General features: G+C 44.3%; 1 protein-coding gene across 5 annotated transcripts; it reads right to left on the bottom strand.

The window, feature by feature from the left end:
* Positions 1-445: 445 nt before the first annotated feature.
* On the bottom strand, positions 446-24,106 carry MAJIN (membrane anchored junction protein). Of its 5 annotated transcripts, none has more exons than XM_055702044.1 (11): positions 23,933-24,073; positions 20,365-20,485; positions 15,109-15,154; positions 13,579-13,654; positions 10,379-10,504; positions 9,016-9,047; positions 8,111-8,220; positions 5,623-5,677; positions 2,395-2,467; positions 1,810-1,984; positions 446-966 (listed from the first exon to the last, which is right to left on the bottom strand). In XM_055702044.1, the coding sequence occupies exons 2-11, from the start codon at positions 20,463-20,465 to the stop codon at positions 921-923; spliced, it is 840 nt and encodes a 279-aa protein (XP_055558019.1). In that variant the 5' UTR covers positions 20,466-20,485; positions 23,933-24,073; the 3' UTR covers positions 446-920. The 5 variants fall into 5 exon arrangements, with proteins under 5 accessions (XP_055558019.1, XP_055558018.1, XP_027655459.1 ...); XM_055702043.1 differs by having other exon boundaries at positions 23,921-24,058; XM_027799658.2 differs by lacking the exon at positions 23,933-24,073 and adding an exon at positions 20,618-21,154.
* Positions 24,107-24,128: the final 22 nt, after the last annotated feature.

The following is a 24,128-nucleotide window of genomic DNA, read 5'->3' as shown; positions in this document are numbered from 1 at the left end:
TGGAACTAGTTTCTCAACTCCATTTCTTGGAGGGAAAGCACTGTTTCAGTGCTGATGGGTGTCCAGGAACAAATACCTTGGTATGTAGGGTGGATAATCCATGGACTGGGGTGGAAACAAGCCAAACAGACCATGTGTAACATTATTTGACTCTAAATTTCGAGCACTATCTCATTCTGCCTGACAAGTTAACACTGAGACACATTTAAACAGCTACATGTTGCTACTGGTAAAGTAACAACCACTCAGTGTTATGAGTTAGACTAGCATTGCGCATGTACATGCTTACGATGTCTCAGCTTAGGAGATGGCTGAAGAATGATGGTGTATTGTAAATGCACTAGCATGATGGCAAAAAGCTGCCTAAGCATGCCCTAGGCATGTCTGACATCTTAACTCCCAACCTCATCCCATTACATACTGAAGGCATAAATAATTACACAAATTGTAGTCCAGTGGTAAAATTTAATCCAAAATACTTTCACCAATTCTGACATTTTTAATGCTGTGAAGCATACTACAGGAGTCCATCTAATACTAGAAACCTCTACTTCTTGGACGGAAAGAGTGTTTTCTGCCTGGGTAAGACTGATTAAAATAACACACAGTTCCAAGTTGGTGCTTGTTTTATTAGAATCTTATATAATGACTTTTAATGTAAAATGCCCGATTCATGACACTCGAGGATCAGAATCTTAAAGCTTGTGGCCCTCTTTCCAAAAACTCTAGGTTGTAAAGAAAAAGACATTCTAACCCAACATTTTCGGAACATCAATTTGAAAATGTAAACAAAGTAGAATTTCATTTAAAACATTTAATAGCTGAGACAAGCAATGTGAAAAGCTGAATTACAAAAGAAACAATACAACCCAACACTGATGCTACAAGTTTACCTTTCCACAACAGTCAGTACTTCCAGGTCAGTTCTTGCCACCAAAAAGATGCTGTAGTGGCGAAAAGATTATGCTGGGGAAACAACAAAAAGAGCACATTACACTTAAAATGCTTCTCTGAGAATCGTAATAACAAGGTAATTTCTGCCCACCAGAAAGACACAAGCCTAGCACAAAATAATACAGAGGACTGAAAAAATAGAGGTAACAGAGTAACTTGTGCCATAACAGTCTAGTCTCAATAGTTAAACAGGCTGGCATACATTATGATAAACAAGGAATTTTATTTCTTCCAAAAGTAACTTACCTATCAAACAAACAGTTACTGCCAACATTTAACTTGTGCTGTGCAGTGAACAGACTACTCTTGTGAGATACAGCTTCAACAGCTTTAGAGCACTCTGTTAGTCAGCAGTGACCAAAAACTGTTTGCATGGTTACTTTATTTCTGTTTGAAATGGTGTCTGGGAATCAGAGTCACAAAGGCCACAGCTGCCAAATGGCCAAGTAAAGGTCATACATACCTTAACGGGACTGAAGGTCTGTCCTGGGAAGGCCCTGCTAGAAGGGGGAATGTTTAAGTCCCTTAAAAATTGGGCTGGAGATGGCACTCCTCAGGTGATAAAAGACACTTTGTGTAAGGGCTGTGATGGAGGTCAGTAACCCTCCCATGAGGAGTTTTTATCCCAAAGACTGCTCAGAAAAGGAAATTTGTTGGGAATGTTGCATCTTACTACAAGACAAAAGGACATCCTTGAATGTTCCTTTGCCTTGGGAGACCTTGGTTTAACCACAGAAAACAGGTACCCATTCTTAACAATAATGTAGAATGACCTGAACTGCCAGAATCGGGCACAGTCTAACACAGGCTGGGACACAGCAGGACTGCATCTGCTTATAGCCTCAGTATTAGTACCTTCTCCAGAACTTGGAGAGACCTCTTCCTTCTGACTCTTTGCTTGAGAGACCTCTTCCCTCTGACACTTTGCTTCCTTTGTTTACCATTTGGTCCATTTCCTGCAGCAGCTGCACTGTACCCTCAGCCTGACTGGTTGCTGTTCTTTGTTCAAGGTTAGATTCTACAGGTCCCCCTGTAAGAAACAGCAGCAAGAACAAAACCACAAGCTTGCTCTCTCCATGCTCCCTGCACGCCCAATGGCAGACCCTGAAATGAAGAGGTAGGTCCAGACTGACTGGCACGGCACCTGGGAGGTTTCAAAGCAATCACAATGCAGACAGATCTGGAGGTAGGCTCCCATCTCACAGTCCAGCTCTGAAGGAGCTACGTAGCCTAGCTCTGTGGGTGGGAATTCATTATGTGGCAAGAGTCAGCCAAAATCATTGGTGACCTGCTGCTTTACAGTGGTTGTAATTCCTAACCTCACATACTGGAAAATATCAAACATGATTTTAAAATGAAAACTAATACCAATCTAATCCTTGCAGCTTTTGATTTAATATGACCAATTTGAATTAAAGAATCCACAAATTCCTTACTTACAGAAATTCACTTGGTTACAGCCTACAGTAAGGGATGCTGGACTAAACTCACAGTCATTTTCTTTGGAGGTATTCTGAAAGGAAAAGGAACCCAAGAACTGTTACATAATATGATGTAACATTCATGTTGTATAAAACTCTATTGTACAGGACATTTTTATTTGTTTGCTTTCTTTGAGAAGTAAAAGGCAAGGTCTACTCTCTTGTTCTGTGATTATTTTTTCCCTGCTACTATGAGGAGTTTCTCCACCAATATATTTCTACCCTGCCCTCCTCAGGAGCTTCACAGGCCTAACATAAAGCTGTAATTCATTTAGTAGACTTTAACATATCAGATAGTGAAAGAATAACAGCAGCTATAGCGTAGACAGAGATTCAAAAAAACTTGAACAGAGGTGCTGTGGGAAGCAACAGCTACTGGAAAATACAGGCACCCAGGCACCTGGACATGAGCCCTGCTAAGACACAGTCATAGGAGAGAGAGTAATGCAGAAGGGACAGAAGTGTAAAGTGTCAGAAGCACAAGGTGAGCCAGGAATACCCATTAGAAAGGCTAACAGTAATACAAAGCACAGAAAACCCAAAATCAGCATGTAAGCTTCTTTAACAGAGAATAAACCAACTGTGTCATGGAAAGAAGATAAAAGAACAGCTCCACTCCCCGATGCTGTTCCTCTTGCACTCAGCTAAGGTTCATGCAAAATTCCAAACTTCAGATGGCCTGAGATCTTTGCAGTTTAGTCTCAAGAGGATTAACCAAGTCAGGAAAACTGCGGTGACAGGCTGAGCTCCTCTTGGTTCTCTTTCTTTCTTTGACTTCTTCTGGTGCACTTGGTAAGTGAAAAGATGCATAGGCTCATTTCCAATGACCCTGACCAGACAGCCTACTGTCAAAACTGCAGGACTAGAAAGCATTTGGATAAGAGCTGAAAATGCTATCTATTTAACAGTCATGTGGCTGTGGCACTTCCATGCTCCTCCTTCAGAACCAAGTAGCAATGTTGTAAAGTCAATCCTATGGGTACTAAGTAGACAGATTTCCTTCATGTTTAATGAGACCTTTCTCTTTTTGAGATGCACACTAAAATACCAGGTGGATTTGGATCCAAAGTCATACACTGCTGACAAATTGAACAAGAGCCCTGGAGGAAGGATCAGAGGAATCCTGAGAAAGTACAGGAGGTACTAATATATTTTTTTACTAAACCTAATCTTTTTTCTCATCCTGAATACCAAAAAAAAACCCAAAAACAAATGGAAAGCAAACCAAATGGAAAGCATGTCACAGAAGCACCTGGCTCTGATCTCCTAAAAATGCACATAAGGGTGACATCATCTGCATATGATTTCAAGCAGTGCTTGTGACATCTGGTCTGATATTCATGAACACTACAGTTTGTGTCTGGACAGCCCTTTCAGTATAAGAGTGCCCTGACTAGTGCAAATTTCAGGGACAAGCATCTGTTCTGGAGAAGGTTCTTCTCACCTGAATTAGTATTTGCTGAATTGATGATACATTCATCATAGTTCCAGTTTACCTCGAAAGAGCTCAGGTCCTCCCCCCACATTAGTTAACACAATATGAGATTACAGTGATGTCTGCCACCTACCACATTATTTCTCAGGATCCAATATGCTAACCTGGAGCTCTAGCTTTCAGGAACTCTAATGTTTGGGAAACTCAGCCACTGTGCAAGGAACAGAGGCATTCTGGGGACAGTGATTATAACAAAGTGAGGAATAAAGCTTCTTTCAGAAGGACGACCATTATCCCACCAACAGAGTTTAGAGCACCCGAGGAAAGAAGTCAGAAGCCCTGTCACTAATCCTGCAAAAGTAAGTTGAGTGGGGGGAAAAAAAAGTGATACAAGTTTTAGAGACAAATAAGCCTGCATGTTTTAGAGAAGTTCTTCTGTACTGCATGCTCCTGAAAACTTCCCAGCAAGTATCCTTCCTATCTTGAAAATCCAACAAATCTGTCAAAAAACCCTCTTCTGAAAGGAAGTTTTGGGCTTATGAAAAGGTAAGGGCTGTTTCAATAAAGGAGTTTATCTGTGCAGGCTGAAGGTAACCATGCAACTAGCACCACCTGAAACTGCAGGTTACTGTATATGCAGAGAATCCCTGCAAAGCAATTATACTGGGATTGGCCCTTTGAAACCAGTCCTACAGGAGCAAGCAGGCCTTATGCTCTGGCGATCTCAGGTTTCAAGCAAGCTGACAGGTGAGTTTTATGTAAAAGCTCAGTTATGGAGAGGTCCAAAAGCTTCCTGAAATGGAGGCAGCATGTCATCATGCAGAAACATGCAGAAATCCAGGTATTTGATGCAACTGTCCACCTCCCAAGGAACAGTGGCAGAAGAAGCTGTTCCTTTTATCCTACCGGGCAACCTTCTTTGTGGGCAATTCCAAGAAGAATGAGTTTGCCTCCTCAGAAAAGACTCACTCCCAAGAGGCTGAACAAGGAAAGGGGCAGGAAGGCAACAGTGTGGCAGGGATTTGAACTGAATTTAGAATGGGTATCAGTAGTCAGAAAATGGATGAAATGCACTAGGACAATTGGGAGGATGGGCAACAGCCAGGAGGAGAACAGGAGCATTAGGGAAGACCCTGTTAACCAAAAGGTGTACCTAACAGAAGCAGCTCTGTCAGAGCAACCTTTTAGCCTGTGGGCTAAACCAGAAAGAATCCTACAAGGTCTCTGGAGAACAGTGGGTTGAGAAAGCAACTGCCAATCCCTCTGGAATAATGCTGTTGTAAATCTGCCTTCTGATGCCATGGTGAGAAAAGGCATGACACTGCTCCGAGAGAGAGATGTTGGCAAGGCCATCTGCACAGAGAAAGGACACTGGTGGGGAGTGGCAAGTACTCACACCAAAGCCAGTGTCAAGGTGTCAGCACCCACTGTTGGTCCCTCATGGAGTTCTGCACGAGGGGGCATCTGAGGTAAAAAGAGGACTGGAGTCTTGAAGACAGGTAGGGCATCCTTCAGGCTCATATCTGAGAGGCTAAGCTCACCCCTAGAGCTCATAGCTTGACAGTCAGAAAAGTTTGTCTTGTCTCCCTGTAAAGCTCATCCTTTGGCTAAATTTGATAAGCAGGAATGACAAATATCTCTATGCAGGTGAAAAGGGAAAAAAATTACCTGAAGGCATTTTTAGGCTTGTCACTTTAGGAATCTAGAACTAAACAGATGCTGTTGTCTCTTTCTGAATATTCTGTAGCTTACCATTTCAAATCCATGCTTTGCTTTACTTGTACAGTGAACACACTCGGCTCCAGCTCTAAAAATAAGTGAAATAAGAAAGAACTGAGTTTACAAAAAGGAAGCAATATCGTAAATGGCTAGTCCAAGTATTTCACTAGAAATGATGACTTTAGTGCCTCTAGCCAACAAGACAGATACCCTTAATCTGCTTTGCACTCATTCCAGTACTAGCTTTCTGCTTTTTCCAGTAAAACCAACAAGCAGTTGAAGAGAAAAAAAGCGTTACATAACATGGAAAGGGGGATGACCAGCAAGTTCAGAAAGGCTGTAAACCCTACAAGGTTACTGACACAAAGAAAAGGGCAGGTAGCAAAGAACCATAGGAAGATCTTAAAAGACTCAGTCATGGAGCAATAAAATGGCAGAGGAAACTGTCCAGAGAGGTACAAAGTGATGCATGTGGGAAAAAATAATCCTAGTTTCACACACAAAATAGTGCTCTTTGAGCTGATCGGTATCACTGGTGACACCTGCAGATTCTGATAGCTCTACACTCAATAGCACCCCAAGAAAAACCAAATCCAAATTCTCTGTGAGGACTTATGAGCAAAAGAGCTTGTCCAAGAAGAAAAAAAAGATCAAGTGGTAGTTTGATTACAGTAGGAAAACTCCTTCCTGGGGCAGGGCATGGAATGCTCAGACTGATTGAGCTCTTCAGTCTAACAGAGTAATCAGAAAAAAGTAACAGACGGCTTGAAGTTGAGACCTCACCAATTCAATTTACTTTAGAATTGTTAGCTGTTTCAATCTTAACTGCTAGAGCAAGACATAGGACTAAGAGAAAACTGCCAGACTGGATCATGAAATAGCCCTTTCTGGCCTCATATTGTATGAATCTACAATTCATGTGTTGCCTGGCAGAGATGCATTCTGGATCCTGGTGTCATTCTTCGCTCATTTTAAGCAGTTCTGTTGTGATTAGAAACCGAGGAAGGTGGAGAAAGCCAATGAAAGCACATTTGTATGAGCAGGAAAAGAACTGGCTTCATACTTCTCCTGTTATAATCTATGCATGAAATGCATTTAGGAATTGGGTAGAATATAAGGGAACAAGGGAGATGATCTGACACAGTCATTACACTGCCATGGATGGGGAGAGGTAAGCACAAACACATCTGATCACAATGCTGGGTCTGGGACTTTCTGCCACACTCTTGTGAGTATTAAGTACAGGCACGCATTTTCTTTTTTTAAAAGCTACGCTCTATGAAAGAAAGAAGCCCGCTAGACTGTAAGTAGTAATGGGCCTGCCTCTAAAAGGTAGTCAGGAACTAAGCTTGAAGTTAGTCACCATGAGTCAGCATTGCACCATCATGCTGAAGGCAGCCAAAAACATGCCAAGCAGAACTAGGAAGAGTCTTGCCAGCAGCTTGAAGGGGTTGATCCTCTCTGCTCAGGGCTGCTGAGGCCAGTTAGTGTGCTCTGTCCAGACTGGGCTCCCAGGACAAGACTGGGACTAACTGAGGTGAGCCCAGCAAAGGGCGACAAAGATGACTAAGGGACTGGAGCACATGTTGTATACAGAGAGGCTAGGAGAGCTGGGACTGTTCAGCACAGAGAATGCTCAGGGGAGACCTTACCAATGTACACCTGATGGGAGGGAACAAATAAGAGGGAGCCAGGCTCTCAGCAGCACCTTCTGGCAGGACAAGAAGCAAAGGGCACAAACTGCAAGACATGAAATTAAATCCAAATGCAAGAGAAAACTCTTTGACTGCAACTGTGGTCAAGCACTCCATCTGGTTGCTCACAGAAATTGTGGCATCTCCACTCCTGGAGTCCATTCAAAACCTGAGGGGACATGTCCTGGGCAACCTGCTCTGGCTGACCCTGCTTAAGCAGGAGAGGTTGGACTCGATGATATCAAAGGTATCATCCAACCCCCATGAGTCTCTGAAATCACCAAAAGAAGTTCAGCTACCAAACATAAAAGATGTGAAAGATGGAAAAAGATGTGTGGTGATACTTACGTGCCCACACAACATGTGCAATTCTGTGAGGCTTTAAAGCACTTTGTAAACAGTAAGCTCAAACGTGTTTTGCCATCAGACTCAAGCAGAGAGGTGGCATTCATCAACTGAGACAGAGGAACAGGCTAGGAGGCAGCTAGGAAACTTCCCAGTTCTTTCTTTGTCATCCCTGGCTCAGATGTGCAAGCCGGTACACTGCTTTGTATAGTTACTGAGTTCGCATCCTGCTGTGATTCTACAGATAAAATTAACACAAAAGAGTTAAACAGGAAGACTCTAGTAAAGGGCACAGGAACCTGAAAGCATAAGACAACTCTTCTCAAAATACGGGCAAGGCTGCTTAGATTCTGTCGCCTATGGAACACAAGGAAGAAGACAAACGGGAACAAGTATTACAGAAGAACAAAATATGAGGACGGTACAAGAGACATTAAAAATATTGGTATGTGCTCTGAAAGACTATTTTGTAGTCAACTCACCTACCCATACTTGACTGTGGGCATGAGACCTCTGCTCTGACTTCCACTCTTCTCCTCTTCACCATTTCTTCCACTGCGATACTTTCTGACACTTCATTTCTTCTCTTGACCTTCAAAACATTGCAAATGGTATTGGAACTATTGGATTTTGACTTCTCTATTTGAGAACAAAAGCCAATTAATATTCATATTTTGCAAAATTGTTCCTGTTTATACAACGGAAAAAAATTATTCATGAATAAAGTATTAGTGGCCTTATTCACACACAGGTTAAGCAATGAAAGGCCATCCAGAGAATTATGGTCAACAGTTTTAAACAAGAAATGCTGCTTTCCAGGACATCTTATTTGCTCCATCTTCAGAGGAGGGCCTACAAATGTAATTAGCAGGAATGTAATGCTAGCAGAGACAATGGGATTTTCTTTTGAGGAATTTGGGGAGGACTTCTTCACTAATTCACTCCATCTTCAGACACCTACCTGTATTGAAAACAAACATACCCTAAGCTCTCATTAAACAAAAACTTCCCATAGAAGCCTAACTGTTGTTTATGACACATACACCATCGTGGAAATCACTTCATTATTCTGCAATATTGACCTCATACAGACTCTCACAGTGAAGATACCATCGTCCAGCTCAGCTCAGACTTGCAGAAAACAGATTTAACTGAAGCCAGCAGGGCTCTCAGGTCCCGAGGCAGGACTTCAAAGTCTGATGGAATTGACAGGACGATTTCTTCCAACTTGGATGGTCCTGGGTGAGAATTCAGTGCCACCTTCCACTGCCTGACACTCAGAAATAAGAGAACTATAGCATTGCCTATATATATCTATTCTACTTCTCCAGACTATTTAGAATACAGCTTTAACAAAGAAACAAACAAAAGCACACACACAACTTACAATTTCATCACTGCCCTTGTTTACTTCTTTACCTGGAACAGAAGATTATAAAACTTGGTGAATATTTGATGACTGGACTTTCTTTAACCACCTTAAAAGTATATTTTAGCATTGCACCTCACTTTCTGACAACAAGCTAAACTACTGAGAAACAACACCGGACTTGTGTTTGATATGTTAAAATTAAAAACTGCAAATACAGCTCCTTCAAAACTAGGATTCCTGGCTACGAACACCACATGTTGATGGGACAGGGACAAGTGCTTTTCTTAAAAAAGTCAAAGATGTCTTCAGAAGAGAAGAAGGAACTGCAGAACTGTTAGCATCACCCTGTGTTTTGGACAACAAATGGAAGATGCAAGGAGAGCTGGAGCATAGCCTCCACAAAATATTGGCCAGCTAACCTCTGATGCATGGCATCCATACAAGTTTTCCCGAAGAAAACCCCCTGCCAACAGAAACTTGAAACATCAGTGTGTGAAAGTAACAGCACATTATGTTTTGCATAATTTTAGAACAAAAACGTTGTACAACTATCTGCAGAGGGCAACTAAATACTGGAGCAAGGTGGTCAGGGAAGTGAGTGAATTCTCCATGTTTTGAAGTTTTTGCATCCAAACACGGCAGATTTTCTATGGGATACTAAATGCAAGCAAATGGGTAAGACTAAGAAATGACCACTTGTCCATTTTATAAAGGAGACCAGCAGTCGTAACAAAATACAGCAGCTGTTCCCATGGACCAACAATCAGAACAGGAAATAGTAAGAATAAACACTTATAGTTTTCACAACTGGGAGGTTAAATGTGGAGTCCCATAGAGGTCTCAGCTGCAGCCTGAGGCTGTTCACAGAAAACCTGGAAAATGAGATACTAGTGAGGTGGTAACATTTGCTAATTATACAGAAGACATTATTTCCATTATTACTATCATTATTTAGAAAAACAATGCATTCTTTCTTTAGGAAAACAGAAACAAAGAGTGTGAAGTTCAACATCAACAAATGTAGTCAAGCACAGGGAAGAAAAACCTGTGTTCCATATACATGTGCTTGCTTCAGCTCCAGCCCATCAGACTAACATTAAAGAATGAAGACTGGCAGCCACTGGACATTGCTTTGTAAAAATACTAGCTGATGAGTAAGCAGCAGTTGAAAAGGGAAAGAGAAATTCAGGAAAGTTTAGAAAAGCAGTACAGGACAAAAGAGAACACACTGTTCCACTCTATTTCAAATCCATGGTACAGCCATACCTGCATGCAGTTTTAGTCCCTCTAATTCAAAAACACAGTAGGTGAAGTGAAAAACAAGACACAGATCATACATGTTTCCAGAAATTATCCAGACATAACCATAGTGACTTACCACAAGATACGTTTTGCTGAAATGAGTTCAGTTCTAGATACACAATGCAAATGTAGGGATAAGGCACAAGATGGACATTCTCATGTTTGAACCTCATCTTTGATACTCTCTCCCATTTACTCAAATCTGAGAATGATGATAAGACTTAAGAACACAGCACCAACATTTCAAAGGGGGAAGAGTCCTGGCAATGTTTTCTTGTAAAGCTTTGGAAGTCATACCACATTGAACGTATGTACAAGGGAGCAAATACAATCTGTTGGTATGACCTTTGTGGGAAAACACCATTAACACATTACAAGAAACACTCCAGGTGATACTCTCCTATCAGTTGCTTGTATTAATAGCACTGCATTTCCTTATCTGTATTTGACTTCAGTCCTGACATTATCCCACAAGAAAAAACACACCAGTCTCTTCCAACCCTATTAATAAAACCTCATCAGCTTTTCTAAAAAAAAAAAAAAAAAAAAATTATTTTCAAAATTATTTTTAAAATTGAGATGGACTAGGATTCATAGGAGTAGCATCATTAAATTTACTTCACAGTTCAAAATGGGAGGAATAGGATAATTGACATGACAGCCATCACAGTTACAGACATTCTTTCCTGTAAGTGCAGTTCTGACACCTAGGAGCTCATGTATGCAAAAAAGGACGACTCCTTACATGTCTCTGATCTCAGGAATAAACAGGTAAAATGAATACCTTTAGTCCATTTGCTAGCAGAAACTAAAATCCTGAGGACTGGAGATGGAGCTCAAGATTTTCCTAGATGAAACATTTGACACAATCAGTTCCTTTAGGGGATGAAATTGCTCATTTGAGTATGGCTTCAAGGACTCCCGCAGCTGGTGATTAACTAAGAGTTATGCTACAGTGAGGAGCCCGACACACAGACTGCAGGACTACTCATCATGCCGTGCCTCTGAGCTTGCAGTTCTCATCAGGGCCCAGTGCTGGCTGAGCATGTGGATAGACTTCCAAGTCCCAGAAATATAAGTTCATGAATCAAACACTCCTCAAGCACACAAGCAAAACTGGCTGAGCTTCAGTGAAGCAAACCAACAATGGTAAAGAAAATGTATTTTTAACTAAGAAATGTAAAGTGCTGAAGCTGCTAAATGGCAGAACCAGACCTTGTCCCTGGTATAGCCCTAATCCAAGGCTGGCTTAAAACCCAGTCCAGTCAATCAGTGGGAGAACAGCGAAACAACAGATTTCAATTTGTGGGCACAGGTGTTCTCAGAAACACAGGTGTTTTTAGAAAAAAATAGTATATGTGAATAGGAATTGCTTGTTCAAAGACTAAGTGTGCTTGAAGGAGTGTGTGAGTTAAAGCAGGCAGAAAGAAAACCACGATCCAAGGAGGAGCTTGGAACTGAGGCAGAGACTAGAACTGAGGAGGTGAAACAACTGGGAGAGTCAGGTGATGGATTCACAGAACTGACAGGACCAAAGGAAACTCCTAAAAACTTCAGACATTGACTAATGATATCATAAGCATATATAAGCTGCGCTGTATACCTTTGTTCTCTGCCACTCACTGGAGTGGCTAGCCCAGCTCTGAGTTGTGATTAAAGCAAACCTAGTGATACCCACATCTGTGTAAATTTCTCCTTTAACAACAAGGCTTTGTTCGTTTAGGTGCTTCCTGTCTGACCATGCTCTTGGCTACTTTGTCTTCCCGGCAGTAACAAGAATAAGTTGCTATCATAAGTACCAGCTTCTGACAGAGAAAGATGATGATCTCGTTCTTGGCTGCTATTACAAAGTATGGCAATAATGCAGTCTTCCAGGAGTAGGAGGGAATGCCTTGGAGGCAGAAACACATGGGTGCTCATTACTCCTGGGCACCCAGACTCACCAGCCGTCCCACCGTAGGACTGAAAAGGCTTCTCACTCAACTAACTTTTCAACAAGAGCCTCAGGAGAGTAACTTCTTCTTAACCCTTTACAGTACAGCAACTACAACAGAAACATTAATTTACAGTTACCAATTCTTTCATTTATTTATTGTAAATTTAAAATAATAAGCTGCAGAATATGCAGCAGACATGGCTAAATTCTGTCCAGTTGTGGAAGCAAGAAGAAAGAGGTGAAGGCTAGCTGGGCCATTGATGCACTCTGATGAAAAAACATGTAGCAGGAGAAGGAACCTGTAGTAAAGCTGCTGGCCAGAATAATGCAATCTCAAATACCCCAGCACTTACATACCAGAAGTCAAATCCCCAGGAAACTAACTACACTCAACAAAACCTGTGCATGCAAATATTTGAATATTAAGCTTCTATACGCCTATGTTGTGCACAGCTTTTTAAATCGCTGTCTTTTGATAGGAGGCCAGACTGATGACAGCTAAATGCCTCCGCAAACTTTAGGGAAGAAGGAAAAAATCTGGTGACTGGTCCCAAAGGAGTAAGGGGGATGAGCAAAATCAAGTGAATACCGGGTGGAAGACACTGGCTTCATTTTTACGTCTAGATGACAAAGACTATGTTGAAGAGGTGACCAGGATAACTGGATGACAATCCTGCAAGCTTTGTGTCTTCAAAAGCCTGCCTGGTCTTCCAACTATTTCAGCTCAACTACTGCTTGTAAAACTCACTCTGTGAAATACTTTTTGTTTCTCTCAGCCATCTATGTGGGTGCATAAGCATATACTCACATTTGCTCCCACCCAAGAAACTTTTATACTCAACATCCCTCCAGGCAACTTAAGATTTCATGGGAACACCATCCTGTTCTCTCAAGTGCAAGCTAGAGCTTCTTCCTGTACAGATTAAAGATGGCTTTGCAGGTAAGAGGCTCATGGATGTGATTTAACCCCAATGTACCTAACAAGAAAACTTGTCTCTGCAATATTCTCTACTAGTGGGCCAATCTTACTGAGCCTGTAAGGAGCATTTTACGTTTTACTGATCTTTTGAAACAATCACATTAGATGACTTTATCTATACACGTTCATTTTCTCTGGCTAAATCAGATTTGGAACACAGAGGTGTTTACCTGAAAGCACCGCAACACATTCTTTCAAATCAGTTCTGTGGTGAAGGCAACAACTGAGGAGGATCTACACCTAACTTAAAACTGCAAAGCTCAAAATAGTTGAGCTAATAGACATGAAGGTCAAATTAAGCAATGCCCAACAGAAACAAATAATGGAATCTTTTCTTTTACAAGTAGGGAAGAAAGGATACATGGAAAGACAGTGAAGTGGTCTGTAGAAAATGGATGTAAATCATCAAGATTTCCAAGGATTACTCGAATTACTTCCTGGAGAGGCCAAAAAAAGAATGGAAGAAAGAATGTTAACAATATAGCAACAATACCACTGTGAAATACAGTTTCAAGGCTTGGGAAGAAATTAACATTACAGTTTGTATGAATCATGGAAAAACAGGTTCTATTTTGCTTTTCCTCCTCCCCAACTTTGCCCTGCTCCCTTCCATGACCTTAGAGCAGGGGTGCTCAAACTATGGCCCACGGGCCGGATACGGCCCCTCAGGGTCCTCAATCCGGCCCCCGGTATTTACAGAACCCCCCTGCCCCGCCCCCGCTGGGGGTTGGGTGGGGGGGAAACCAAGCAGCCGCAGATGATGTCCTGCCACTTCATCCGTGTGCCAGCCCCCTGTTTAAAAAGTTTGAGGACCCCTGCTAGAGTGCACTGCACTAACAGACTCATAGAAATTGCAGTGAATGAGTATCTTAACCTTGAATTAACACAGAAGCATTAATATGGGGAGTGGAGGTGTGCTTTTATCAAGCTTTACATGTAAGAACTCTCCTTTTTGCCAGCAAAACGCATGTACTACTGACCTGTCTCAAAAATAAACATAGTCCCCTTTTCCTGAATATTGGGCCAATTCAGTTACAAAGGAACTGTAATTCAGCCCCAACAAACACCTGCTTTACAAACAGGAAACTTTTCCAGTAATATCTTTCAATATTTTCAAAAGTGTAAAAGAAAAAAAAAACCTAAATAATTTTCTGTATCAGTTAAAATCAGCACATTTTCTTATATAATATTTATCATGCTATTATTGCACTCTGATTTTTTTTTTCCAAGTACCAGGAGCATTTTTAAGCAGGCAGCGTATTTGTCTGATTTCCTAGGGAATGGAAGGGGCTTTCTTCTGTCTCAGGAAGAAGATGACAACAACAGAATTCATCGGTTGCAACCAAGTTTGGTCACAAAGTAATGGCATCATTAAAAGAATGTCCACTGGTTCCACTAGCTCCACAGTTATGAGGAAAGCATGTGCAGTTGAGCATAATATTAGCCGCTGTCAAGCTAGCTCACCAGTACTGTCACAGCTCCTTAAAAAACAGGAGGGTTTGACAGCTAGTCAAGCCTGAGAAACTAAAAAGCAGTGGTCAGGTCTGGAACTGAGTGCGAAACCATGCGAAAGTGCTACTGTGGAATGAATCTGAACAGGAATCAGAAAAGAAGTGGAGTGCAACTAGCTCAACAAGTGATAGTTTTCATTTGTCCAATTTTAACAGTCAGTAGCATTTTTGCAATATTTCAAATTAAAGCATTACTCATCTATGCTAATGCTGCCTGTTGATTACAGTTTTCACTTACATTACTTTTTTTCACCTTCATAACCTCCAGAGAAGGTCCCCTTTACTCTCACTTGAAATGTTGCATTTGACAAAATGCCCTCAGTCCCATAACAAACAGAAGAATTGCTCAGTCTAACATTCCGCTAAGGTTCATCTCCTACCTCTAACTCCTTGACAGCACTTTCAGTGTTGTCGAGATCAGGAGCACTGTGAAACAGAAAGAGTTAGTCCCACCCCAACCAAAAAGCAATGGAGCTACATTAATTGTAAGAGTTTAAATGACAACAAAACATCATTTACATTGTACAGAGAAAATACTTAGCAGGCAGATGAATTCCTAATTTATTGCTTATAAAAAACATCCATTATTCCACAAGAACTGTTTCTTGTGGATTTTCTGCCCACTTTGCTTGTGTGAGGATACAGCAGATGAGAAATCAAATCTTTTCAGTCGATTCTCAGTAACCTTTAGGACTGCTTTTTTGACAAGGTGCCCTCAAACCAGCACCTCTGTCTTCCAGTCTATCATGATGCCATTCTACTCAAGGGGCTAAAAGAAGGAATCGGCAGGACATGTCTCTTCATCCCCTCCATGGTGCAAACCTGCAGAGGAATGGGCCTTCACAGCATTGGAGCTAGGCCCTGTAATCCTGCATCAAACTGTATTCCCAGCTATTAACTACATCTTCTGTAAGACAACTTCTCAAAAGTTGTTCGCTGCTAGGTATCAGCTACCAAATGCAGAGGGAGACAGAAGTTCTTCAAGAAAATCCAAACCCATTAAACAGTAAATAAATCACACACGTCACTTGGAAATAAGTAATCAAAGTGGAGTGGAGTGTAAGGAATTACGGCATGCAAGTATTCTGCTATATGGTTTTGTAGGCAGCTGTTCTCATACCCTCCACATTCAGGGTCCCCAGTCAGAGCTCAGGCAGAGACAAGAACTTTCCTTCATCTTCACAAAGGCTCTTTCCTTGCTTGATACAGAACAAGCCAATGAAAGGAATTACACAGCACACCCACAGCAGAATGACAGATATCACCAACCCAAGACTTAAGCTGTGGTCATGAAAGTCTTCGTGGATCAGCAGGGAAAGAAAAGTATGATTCTGGAAGGGATGCTGCCATGCTGATGCAGAGAAGAGGGTGGAAAGAATGGAAGAAAGCAAGGCACCATCCAGGGTCTCATGACAAGGATGTCTGACCTGCTATCTGACTGTGGGGGATTCAGCGGTTGGGTTGAGGGGCGCTGAGGATGATATCGGGTAGTTGATGGAATTTAACGTGTTGTTGGCAGTTTGACTTTGAGACAGTTAGAGAGAATGAGTTGTTAAGGATTAACTCAGGTTACAAATACTTTGTATGTCCTGCTAAGCTATAAGTTAAGCACTGGGCAAATGCTTTTGTTCAGAAAAGGAACTTCTCAGATGGATGGGCTGATAGGAAGCTCATCAGGTGCAATGCGCTCAGCAAAACTAGGGGAAGGTAATTCCAGCAGGGGGAGATCATGATCACCAAAACTCATTGGCCACCAACTCAAAGAATCCCCCAGACCCAAAAGAATCTGAGGCTGAGCATGCGAACAAATTAACAAGAGAAACGAGATAATTATTTGACAAAACAGGAAACAGAGTACTAAGTAATGAAGGAGTTAGGTAACTTGTAACCAATGAAGGCTGATGTCTTTGTATGCGAAACTGTATAAACAGTGTAAAGTTTTGACAATCAGGGAGCTAAGCATTTGAGGTTTGCCACATAGCTGCCTACTTTGCACAAACTAGAATAAAGAAATAAGGAATGCCTTGACTCAGTGTGTGAACTGGTGCTGCGCATCGGGTAATGAACCTGCTTACAGGACAACAGGGAGGAGGGGATGATTACTTTAAGCCTGCAGTGTAGAAATGCCGAAACAGACTCATCTTTAAAGAAGGCAAGAGCCTTCATTGTTACCTGGTTTTCCCTAGGGATTCAGGAGACCTTCAGTGAAGATGATGTCACTCTAGCAAAAGCCTGCGTACATATGTATATAATCAGCTCTATGATCAGCTGGGATCAGCTCCTGCAACTCTTTTGATGTTCTTTTGGGAACCTGTCCTCAGATTGGTCACCATCTTATTGTAGGGAGGAGTTTCACTTCCTAAATCTGCAGGCTGACTGACAGCATTGCTTTGGGCATAAGGCTATGTATGCACTTAGGACTTACTCCTTTACTCTCTCTTAGGAACTGGGAGTGAATCCAGGTGTTTTGAACAAGTACCCCCTACTCACCATACCCATGACACAACAGAGAAGAGTTTCACAAGTTTTGCTGTAAAAGGAGTTGCTTTTGCTATGTTTGACCATGTCGATGTGAAGACTGGCTTGAATTCCAGAAGTTATGACAAAACACAAAAGGTGTGGCAGAAGTCCTGTTCCCTCAAGTGTAACAATGAATTGCAAGGACCGATGTTGCAATGCACACAAACCATGAAGACTTGCAGGGGCAATGACAGACTGCCAAACCCAAAAAAACTTACACTCTCTTTACTATCAGATCAAACACCTGCAGGCTGTTCAGAAACATATGCGTGCTACTGGCAGTGCCTTTCAAAGGGGTAACACTGACAAAAAGAGCTTACTCACAAAAGAGAGCAATGTTTCAAGGACCGACTGAACACTACTACATGACACAAGACACACAACACACCTTCCTCTCCAAAATCAACACAGAGAACAAAACAAGGAGGAAGGTTAATCCTCCTGGGTATGACCCTACTCCAGCAAAAGGCTAGTAAGCAAAGCCAAAGAAACAACTGTGCTTCAATTCATCCCAAAATAAAGCCGTTCAACAGAATTTCAAAAAGCCAGCCTACTTCTATGAAGGAGAAAGGAGACAGGCATTGCACAAGATTTAATGTAGCTTCCAGTCTGGAGACAGCCTAATTGGCATGACGTTCATAGCGCTTTCTCTTCCATTCTTCTGCAGCTAACAGTCACTTCCAGAGTAAACCCAGGCTCTGGCAATGCCTGTGCACATCTGACTGCCAAAGGGAATTCACTCACTCTCATAAAACCACTCCACAGGCAGATGCTCAATGTGTCATTCACTTCCTATGCCATTTTAGCCCTGCTGCAACCTCACTGGCATGAAAACAGGGGTTTCAGGATGACACAATGCTGTTCAGTTTCTCTGATGCAGGGCTACTTGCTGACTCAAAAGGATGACAGCCCTACTTTCTGCATGGTAGCCACAATCTGAAAAGAGGTTTAATCTCAATGGTTTGTAAGACTTTCCAAAAACCTCAACCATCAAGCACCAACCTTGAACTGCTGTCTGCTGGTGATCACTGCCTTGGACGTACACAGGCAGCCAGATTATGCTGAGCCACTGCTTTGGTTTTTTTAATTAATGTTTCTAAATACCATCAATATTAAGTATTTATCAGAGGCTGAGACAGCAACAACTCATAAACTTTCAGACAAAGTTTTGAGCTCCACAGAGCACTCCTCCTGCAGGACACAACCTGCTCTGGAAAACTACCCTTAAACCTAAGCAGCTCCAGCTCCTTTTGCCAGAGCAGCTCAAACTTCTGCGATTATTATAGGTCACAGCCTCCAGAATTCTGAGTTCCCTCTCAAACTAAAAGCTCTAGAGCTTCTTGAGTGAGCTCATCAAGGTTTTGCCCACTCACAAAAGCACTTCCCTATGTGTCTTGAGCAGCAGACACAAGCAGATTCCTCCAGGGCAAATACCCTCTGGGAAAGTATCTTTTTTACCTCTAAAAGATCATCCTCTTGTTTTACATCTTGTCCATGTGACCAGACTACTCAGTACCCTGTGCTCTGGTTACTTTCTGGCTACTAACTAGAACTTCCTATTTGAGGCTTACCACACAACTGCTACCTCCCACAACCCTCCCATTCATTGTCCCCTGCACACCCAGGGGCTGTCTTCCTTTCTTTTCCTTGTGTGCCACCAGTACCACAGACTGAAATAATCTCCCTTCGCTCTCACTTCTCAGGCTTGCCACTATAGTGCTTTCTAGAAATGGAAAGGAGCAGTTATCCTAAAAGTCCTCTCTGCAGGACCGGCATGTTGTTGTTTGAGAACAGGTTTGTCACAAACACATTTGAAAGAGGAGTGGCAATAGAAAGAGAACCTTGCGAGAAAAAATCCTGAGAGCAGAAGAAACATCTACTGCCAGAAGCCAGTGAGAGTTTCCAAAGATTCTTTCCTTTCTACATCCACGCTTAAGTGCCAGATTGCAAGGCCAGCAAAAGGCACATTGCTAGCAGCAGACAGCCCAAGAAACTAGTACATATGTTGAGCGCAGAGCTCCATGGCAGTGCTGGTTCTGACCAGGAAAGAGTTAATTTTCTCCACAGTAGCATCACTGGGTCTACGTTTTGGATTTGTGCTGAAAACAGTGTTGATAACACAGGGATGTTTTAGTTACTGCAGAGCAGTGCTTACACAGTCATAGCCACTTCTGCTCCTCACACTACCCCACCAGCAAGTTGACTGGAGATGCACGAGAAGCCAGGAGGTGACAAGGCTGGGACAACTGACCCCAACTGACCCAAGGGATATTCCAGACCAAAGGACGTCACGCTCAGCAGAAAAACTGGGGGAAGAAGAAAGAAGGGGGGATGTGTGGCATTATGTTGTTTTTCTTCCCAAGTAACCATCAGGTGTAATGGAGCCCTGCTCTCCTGGAGATTAAACACCTGCCTGCTGATGGGAAGCAGTTTCTTCACCAAAAGAGTTGTCAAGCACTGGAACAGGCTGCCCAGGGAAGTGGTTGAATCGCCATCCCTGGAGGTATTTAAAAGACTTGTAGACATGCCACTTAGGGACACAGTGTACTGGTGGACTTGGCAGTAGTAGGTTAAAGGCTGGACTCGATGATCTTAAAGGTCTTTCCCAACCAAAATGATTCTATGATTCTTATTCTGCTTTGCTTGCATGCACAGCTTTTGCTTTAGTTACTAAACTGTCTTTATCTCAACCCACAAGTTTTCTTACTTTTACCCTTCCAATTCTCTCCCTCATCCCACTGCAGGGCAGTAAGCAAGCAGCCATGTGGGGCTTAGCTGTCATCTGGGGTTAAACCACTGCAAAGGCTCTAGACCTTCTCAGTTAAACACAGTATTTCAAAATACTGTCAGTAAAAACACCCTCTTTTTCCACTGAAAAAGCATGAAATCCACACATGGCAGTGAAATAGTGGTTTTTGCAGCTCAAATTACTCCCCCAGGCCAACGCTCATCGTGTGCAAGCTCAGTAGCAACTTTTATGTGACCATTTTCATGGTCAGTGAAAGCAGGAAATGAGGAGCCCCCAAGATCTGAATTTAAGGTCTCACATTTAAGTAACTCACTGCTACATGCAGTCATCAAACTGCAAGTTGACTTCTCAGTTTTAACATGCTTACCTGCTGAAGTTGCCATACCGGATTTTAAATTTGTATACAAGCCTGCCTGCATGAAGAAACCTTGTTTCAGGCAATGGGTAGGTAAATGGTTTCAATGACATCTTTCTCCCTGAATGCCAGCCTAGGGAAGCAGGAGAGTCAAAAGGTAAATTGCTAAAACCCTTCACCAGATCTCATTGCATCATAACAGAAATACAGATTACACAGAGTTTTTCCTCTTAGAGGACATTTGCAGAAAGAACACATTTCCTACCAGTATCTCCTACAGGTCACAGAGAGGCTGACTCAGGTGGCCGTTCCAGTAAAGCAGGGCATTTTTCAGCAGGACAGACCGTGAGCTGATGGTCACCCCGCCTTCACCTGCGCTGCTCTGGAGATTTCACTGTGAAGGTCCCCGAAGCTTTGCAGGCCTCTGGCCCCGGGTTCTGGCAAGCAAGCCCGGGCAGGACTGTGCCCCAGCCCGTGACGGACCCCACTGCAAGGGACACCCCCGACTGCTGCGGACCCCTGCCGCCCCTGCGGGTACAGCCGGAAGCACCTTGTTTCTCCACACACACGCGGGGCGGTTGGTCGGGGCCGGGGCCAGGGCCAGCGGGGCCTGCTGGGGGAAGGCCGGGACCCGCCTCGGGCACCGGCCCAGCGCCCCGGCCTGCCGAGAAGGGAGATGCCGCCGCTGCCGCCTCCTCAGACCCGCTGCTGGCCAGCGGGGACCCCGGATTGCCCACGTCTCCGCTGAAGCAGACAAGCCCCCGCCGCCCGTCCTTGCCTCCGGCGGAGCCGGACCATGACCGCGACCGAGGCAGAACCGAGCCCAGCAGAGCGGCACGAGCAGCGCCGGCAGAGGGCCCCGTCCCCCAGTGGCGCGGAGGTCCGGCCCCCACCCCGCACCGCCGCTGAGCGAGGGGCCGGTGCCCGCCTGGGCGGGGGCTGCTGGCGGAGGTGCCAGAGATGAAGGCGGCTGCAGGCGAGGACGGGCTTTCCTCGGGGTGCTGGTGGCGACGAGGGGCTGGTGGGCAGGACTGTTGGACACAGGCGAGCTGGCAACCCCGCGTCGCCGTGTCCTTCCAGTGGGTACAGCCCTGCCCTGGTGCGAGGGGAAACCTGTGGCTGGCACGTTCATGCCTTGAGCTCATAGGGTGGGTCAGGGCGCGACCAACTCCTGGCCATGTGCACCGGGACATGGCCAAACTCCGACCACGGGGGACAGGGAACGGCCTCTGCGGCATCTCTGCGGCAGGCTTCCCCATGGGGGTGCCAGGGGGTCTCCTGGCCTAGCCAGAGATCCCTCTGTGAGGGTACCTGTGGAGGGGAAACTCTGCCAGCACACCTCAAGCAGGACCAGGACAGCTTCTTGGTGAGCCTTCTGATCAAGGAAGACCCTGTTTCAGAGACCCCAGCCACATTTGCTCAGCAGGACATCGCTGCATTATTCCTACAACGGGACCCCAGCTGCAGATACAGGGTGGACATGGCATGGCACAAAGTGCACTGTTTGCCCCAGCTCTGCAACTTCCTTTCAGCCCTGGCGCAGGGGTTGGGGGGGCCAGAGGGGCAGGACATGCTGGCTGCTGGAGGTGGCCAGGGCTGTGCTGCAGAAGTACTGTTGCAGGTGTTGAGGAGGCTCCAGGAGGCATCAGACCTGCCATGAGGAAGGCTGGAGGTCAATCCTCAGCTGCTACAGCACCTCCTTTTCTTCCCTTTCTGCCCCACAGAGCTCCTTGCTGCACCTCCGCTCTGGGCTGCCACCACCCTCTGCTCCAGGTCCCCACAGCCACATGCTGCTCTGCACTGGCTGATGCTGGAGCTGCACTCCAAGAGCGGTTTGGCTTCCAGCGCAAGCCCAAACATCAGAGGAATTGGCCTTTACCTTGTGGCAGGTCTTGCAACTGCTTTCAAAGTCAACATTAACTCTGGTGCCTAATGACAGTCCCTTGATGGTGGCCCTAGTTGCTCCCAAATTTCAACGGTCAGGTTTACTTTTCCAGGGTTTAGGCACCTTTCTTGCAAAGACTCCCAGAGATTTTTTCATTCCTCTGCTACACACACAGAGGGCCACAGAAATGCAACAGCAGCAGCATTAGTCTCATCTGGCATTTTTGAGGGGAAACATCCTCTTAAATAGCTGTCTTGGGCCTTTCTGGCAGCCATGTTTTACTTCTAAAACAGACACAACCAAAAAGCCCTGATGATCAGTGACCAAGATGAGCAATGATCAAAAAAAAGCCACTTTATATCCCGTGAAAGCCTAACAGCAACATTTGTAGGAAAACCAATGTCCCAGTTAGTTCTCTTGTGCCAACCACAACAGACTTTAGTACAGAAGAAGAGGCTTCTAATTAACTAAATAAAAACCTGAACAAATAGCAAAAGCAGACACTGATCTGCCTCCTTGGAGCAGGATAGACAGTTTCCCTTCGCTCTGTAAAGGACTTCCTTTCCATCAAAACGAAGAGGTCCTTAATGAACCACGAGGCAATCACTGCCCACTGGCTTCTGATGGCAGTCCAGCCTGGGGAACTCAGCTCAGACAAGCACTTGCACCACTTTGGTGGTTCTAGGGAGCATCTGGACTCTCTTGCCTCTCAGGAAAGGTCTATAGATCCCAAACATCATTCTCATAAAAAAAACAAAACAAAACAAACTAAAAACCAGAAAACAGTGTTCATGTCAACCTACAGGGAATGGGAGGGTCCCTACAGGGAATGGGAGGGTCTTAAACTTCTGGAATAACAATTTGCATTTGATTATCAACAAAAAAAAAAACCAAACAGCAGAGGGTAAGCAGTCGGGAGACAAACAAAGGTAACATAGAGTCTCAAAAAAAATGCTCAGTCCTGGTGAGATCCCATCTGCAGTACTACATCCAGTTTGGGGCTCCCAGACAAATACATTATTTAAAAAGTCACTAACACATAGAAGCAAATGAAGTGGAGGCCACCAAGACTACCGGGGCTGGAAGTATAGGATGCCTGAGGCGAGGTGCAGGGAACTGGGTTAATTCAGTTTGACGTAGCAGGGGCTTGTGGGTATGCTAATCGCTGCCCTCAACTGCACAGAGGACAATGCTGTGTACTTTTTAGAGCTGCATGGTGATAGGACAAGAGGCAATGGGCACACACTAGAACATAGGGAATTCCAGCCAGGTCCATGAGGGAGAAAAACTACTGTGAGATGGCTCACATAATGGAACAGGGCCCAGAGAGGCTATGGGATCTCTATCCTTGGAGGCACAGGAAGCTCAACTACAGGAGGGCCTGAACAACCACTTCTGACTGAACCTGCCGGGAGTAGGCTCCAAGTCCCTTCTCACCTGCGTCATTCTGTGATACGCTTTCAGCGGTTAAGAGAGTTCCCAAGAAAACCTCAGCTACATTTCAATGAAACCAAGTGAGTGGACACACGCTGCTGCACACAGCTAATACCACGTGAAAGGAAAACCCCGTCAGGAAAGAAGGCTACAAAGAGATGGCCAGTGTACTGGCAGGTAACTGACGATACTCCCAGGCCACGTTCCACACTCCCTCCCTCATACACGCACACCCTCCACACTCCTCACCGTACGCCATACCGTTGTGTGGGAGAAAAGGTGGCAGGCCATGTCCCAGAGGGACGAGTCTGTCAGGAGGATGACCACCCGGTTGGCTTCCAGCGGCCCGGTGCTGCAGAGTGCACACCCCTCACCGCTCCAGGCCGCCGGCGGGCCGCACCCGCCAATGGCAGCGCGCCTTGCTCGCCCGGCCCCTGCCCCGCATCCGAAAGCGGAG

The sequence above is a fragment of the Falco cherrug genome, chromosome 2, assembly GCF_023634085.1.
Source record: "Falco cherrug isolate bFalChe1 chromosome 2, bFalChe1.pri, whole genome shotgun sequence".
NCBI classification, from domain to species: Eukaryota; Metazoa; Chordata; class Aves; order Falconiformes; family Falconidae; genus Falco; species Falco cherrug.
The sequence above is the reverse complement of the archived record's forward strand: the minus strand, read 5'-3'. Positions and strand labels throughout refer to the sequence as shown.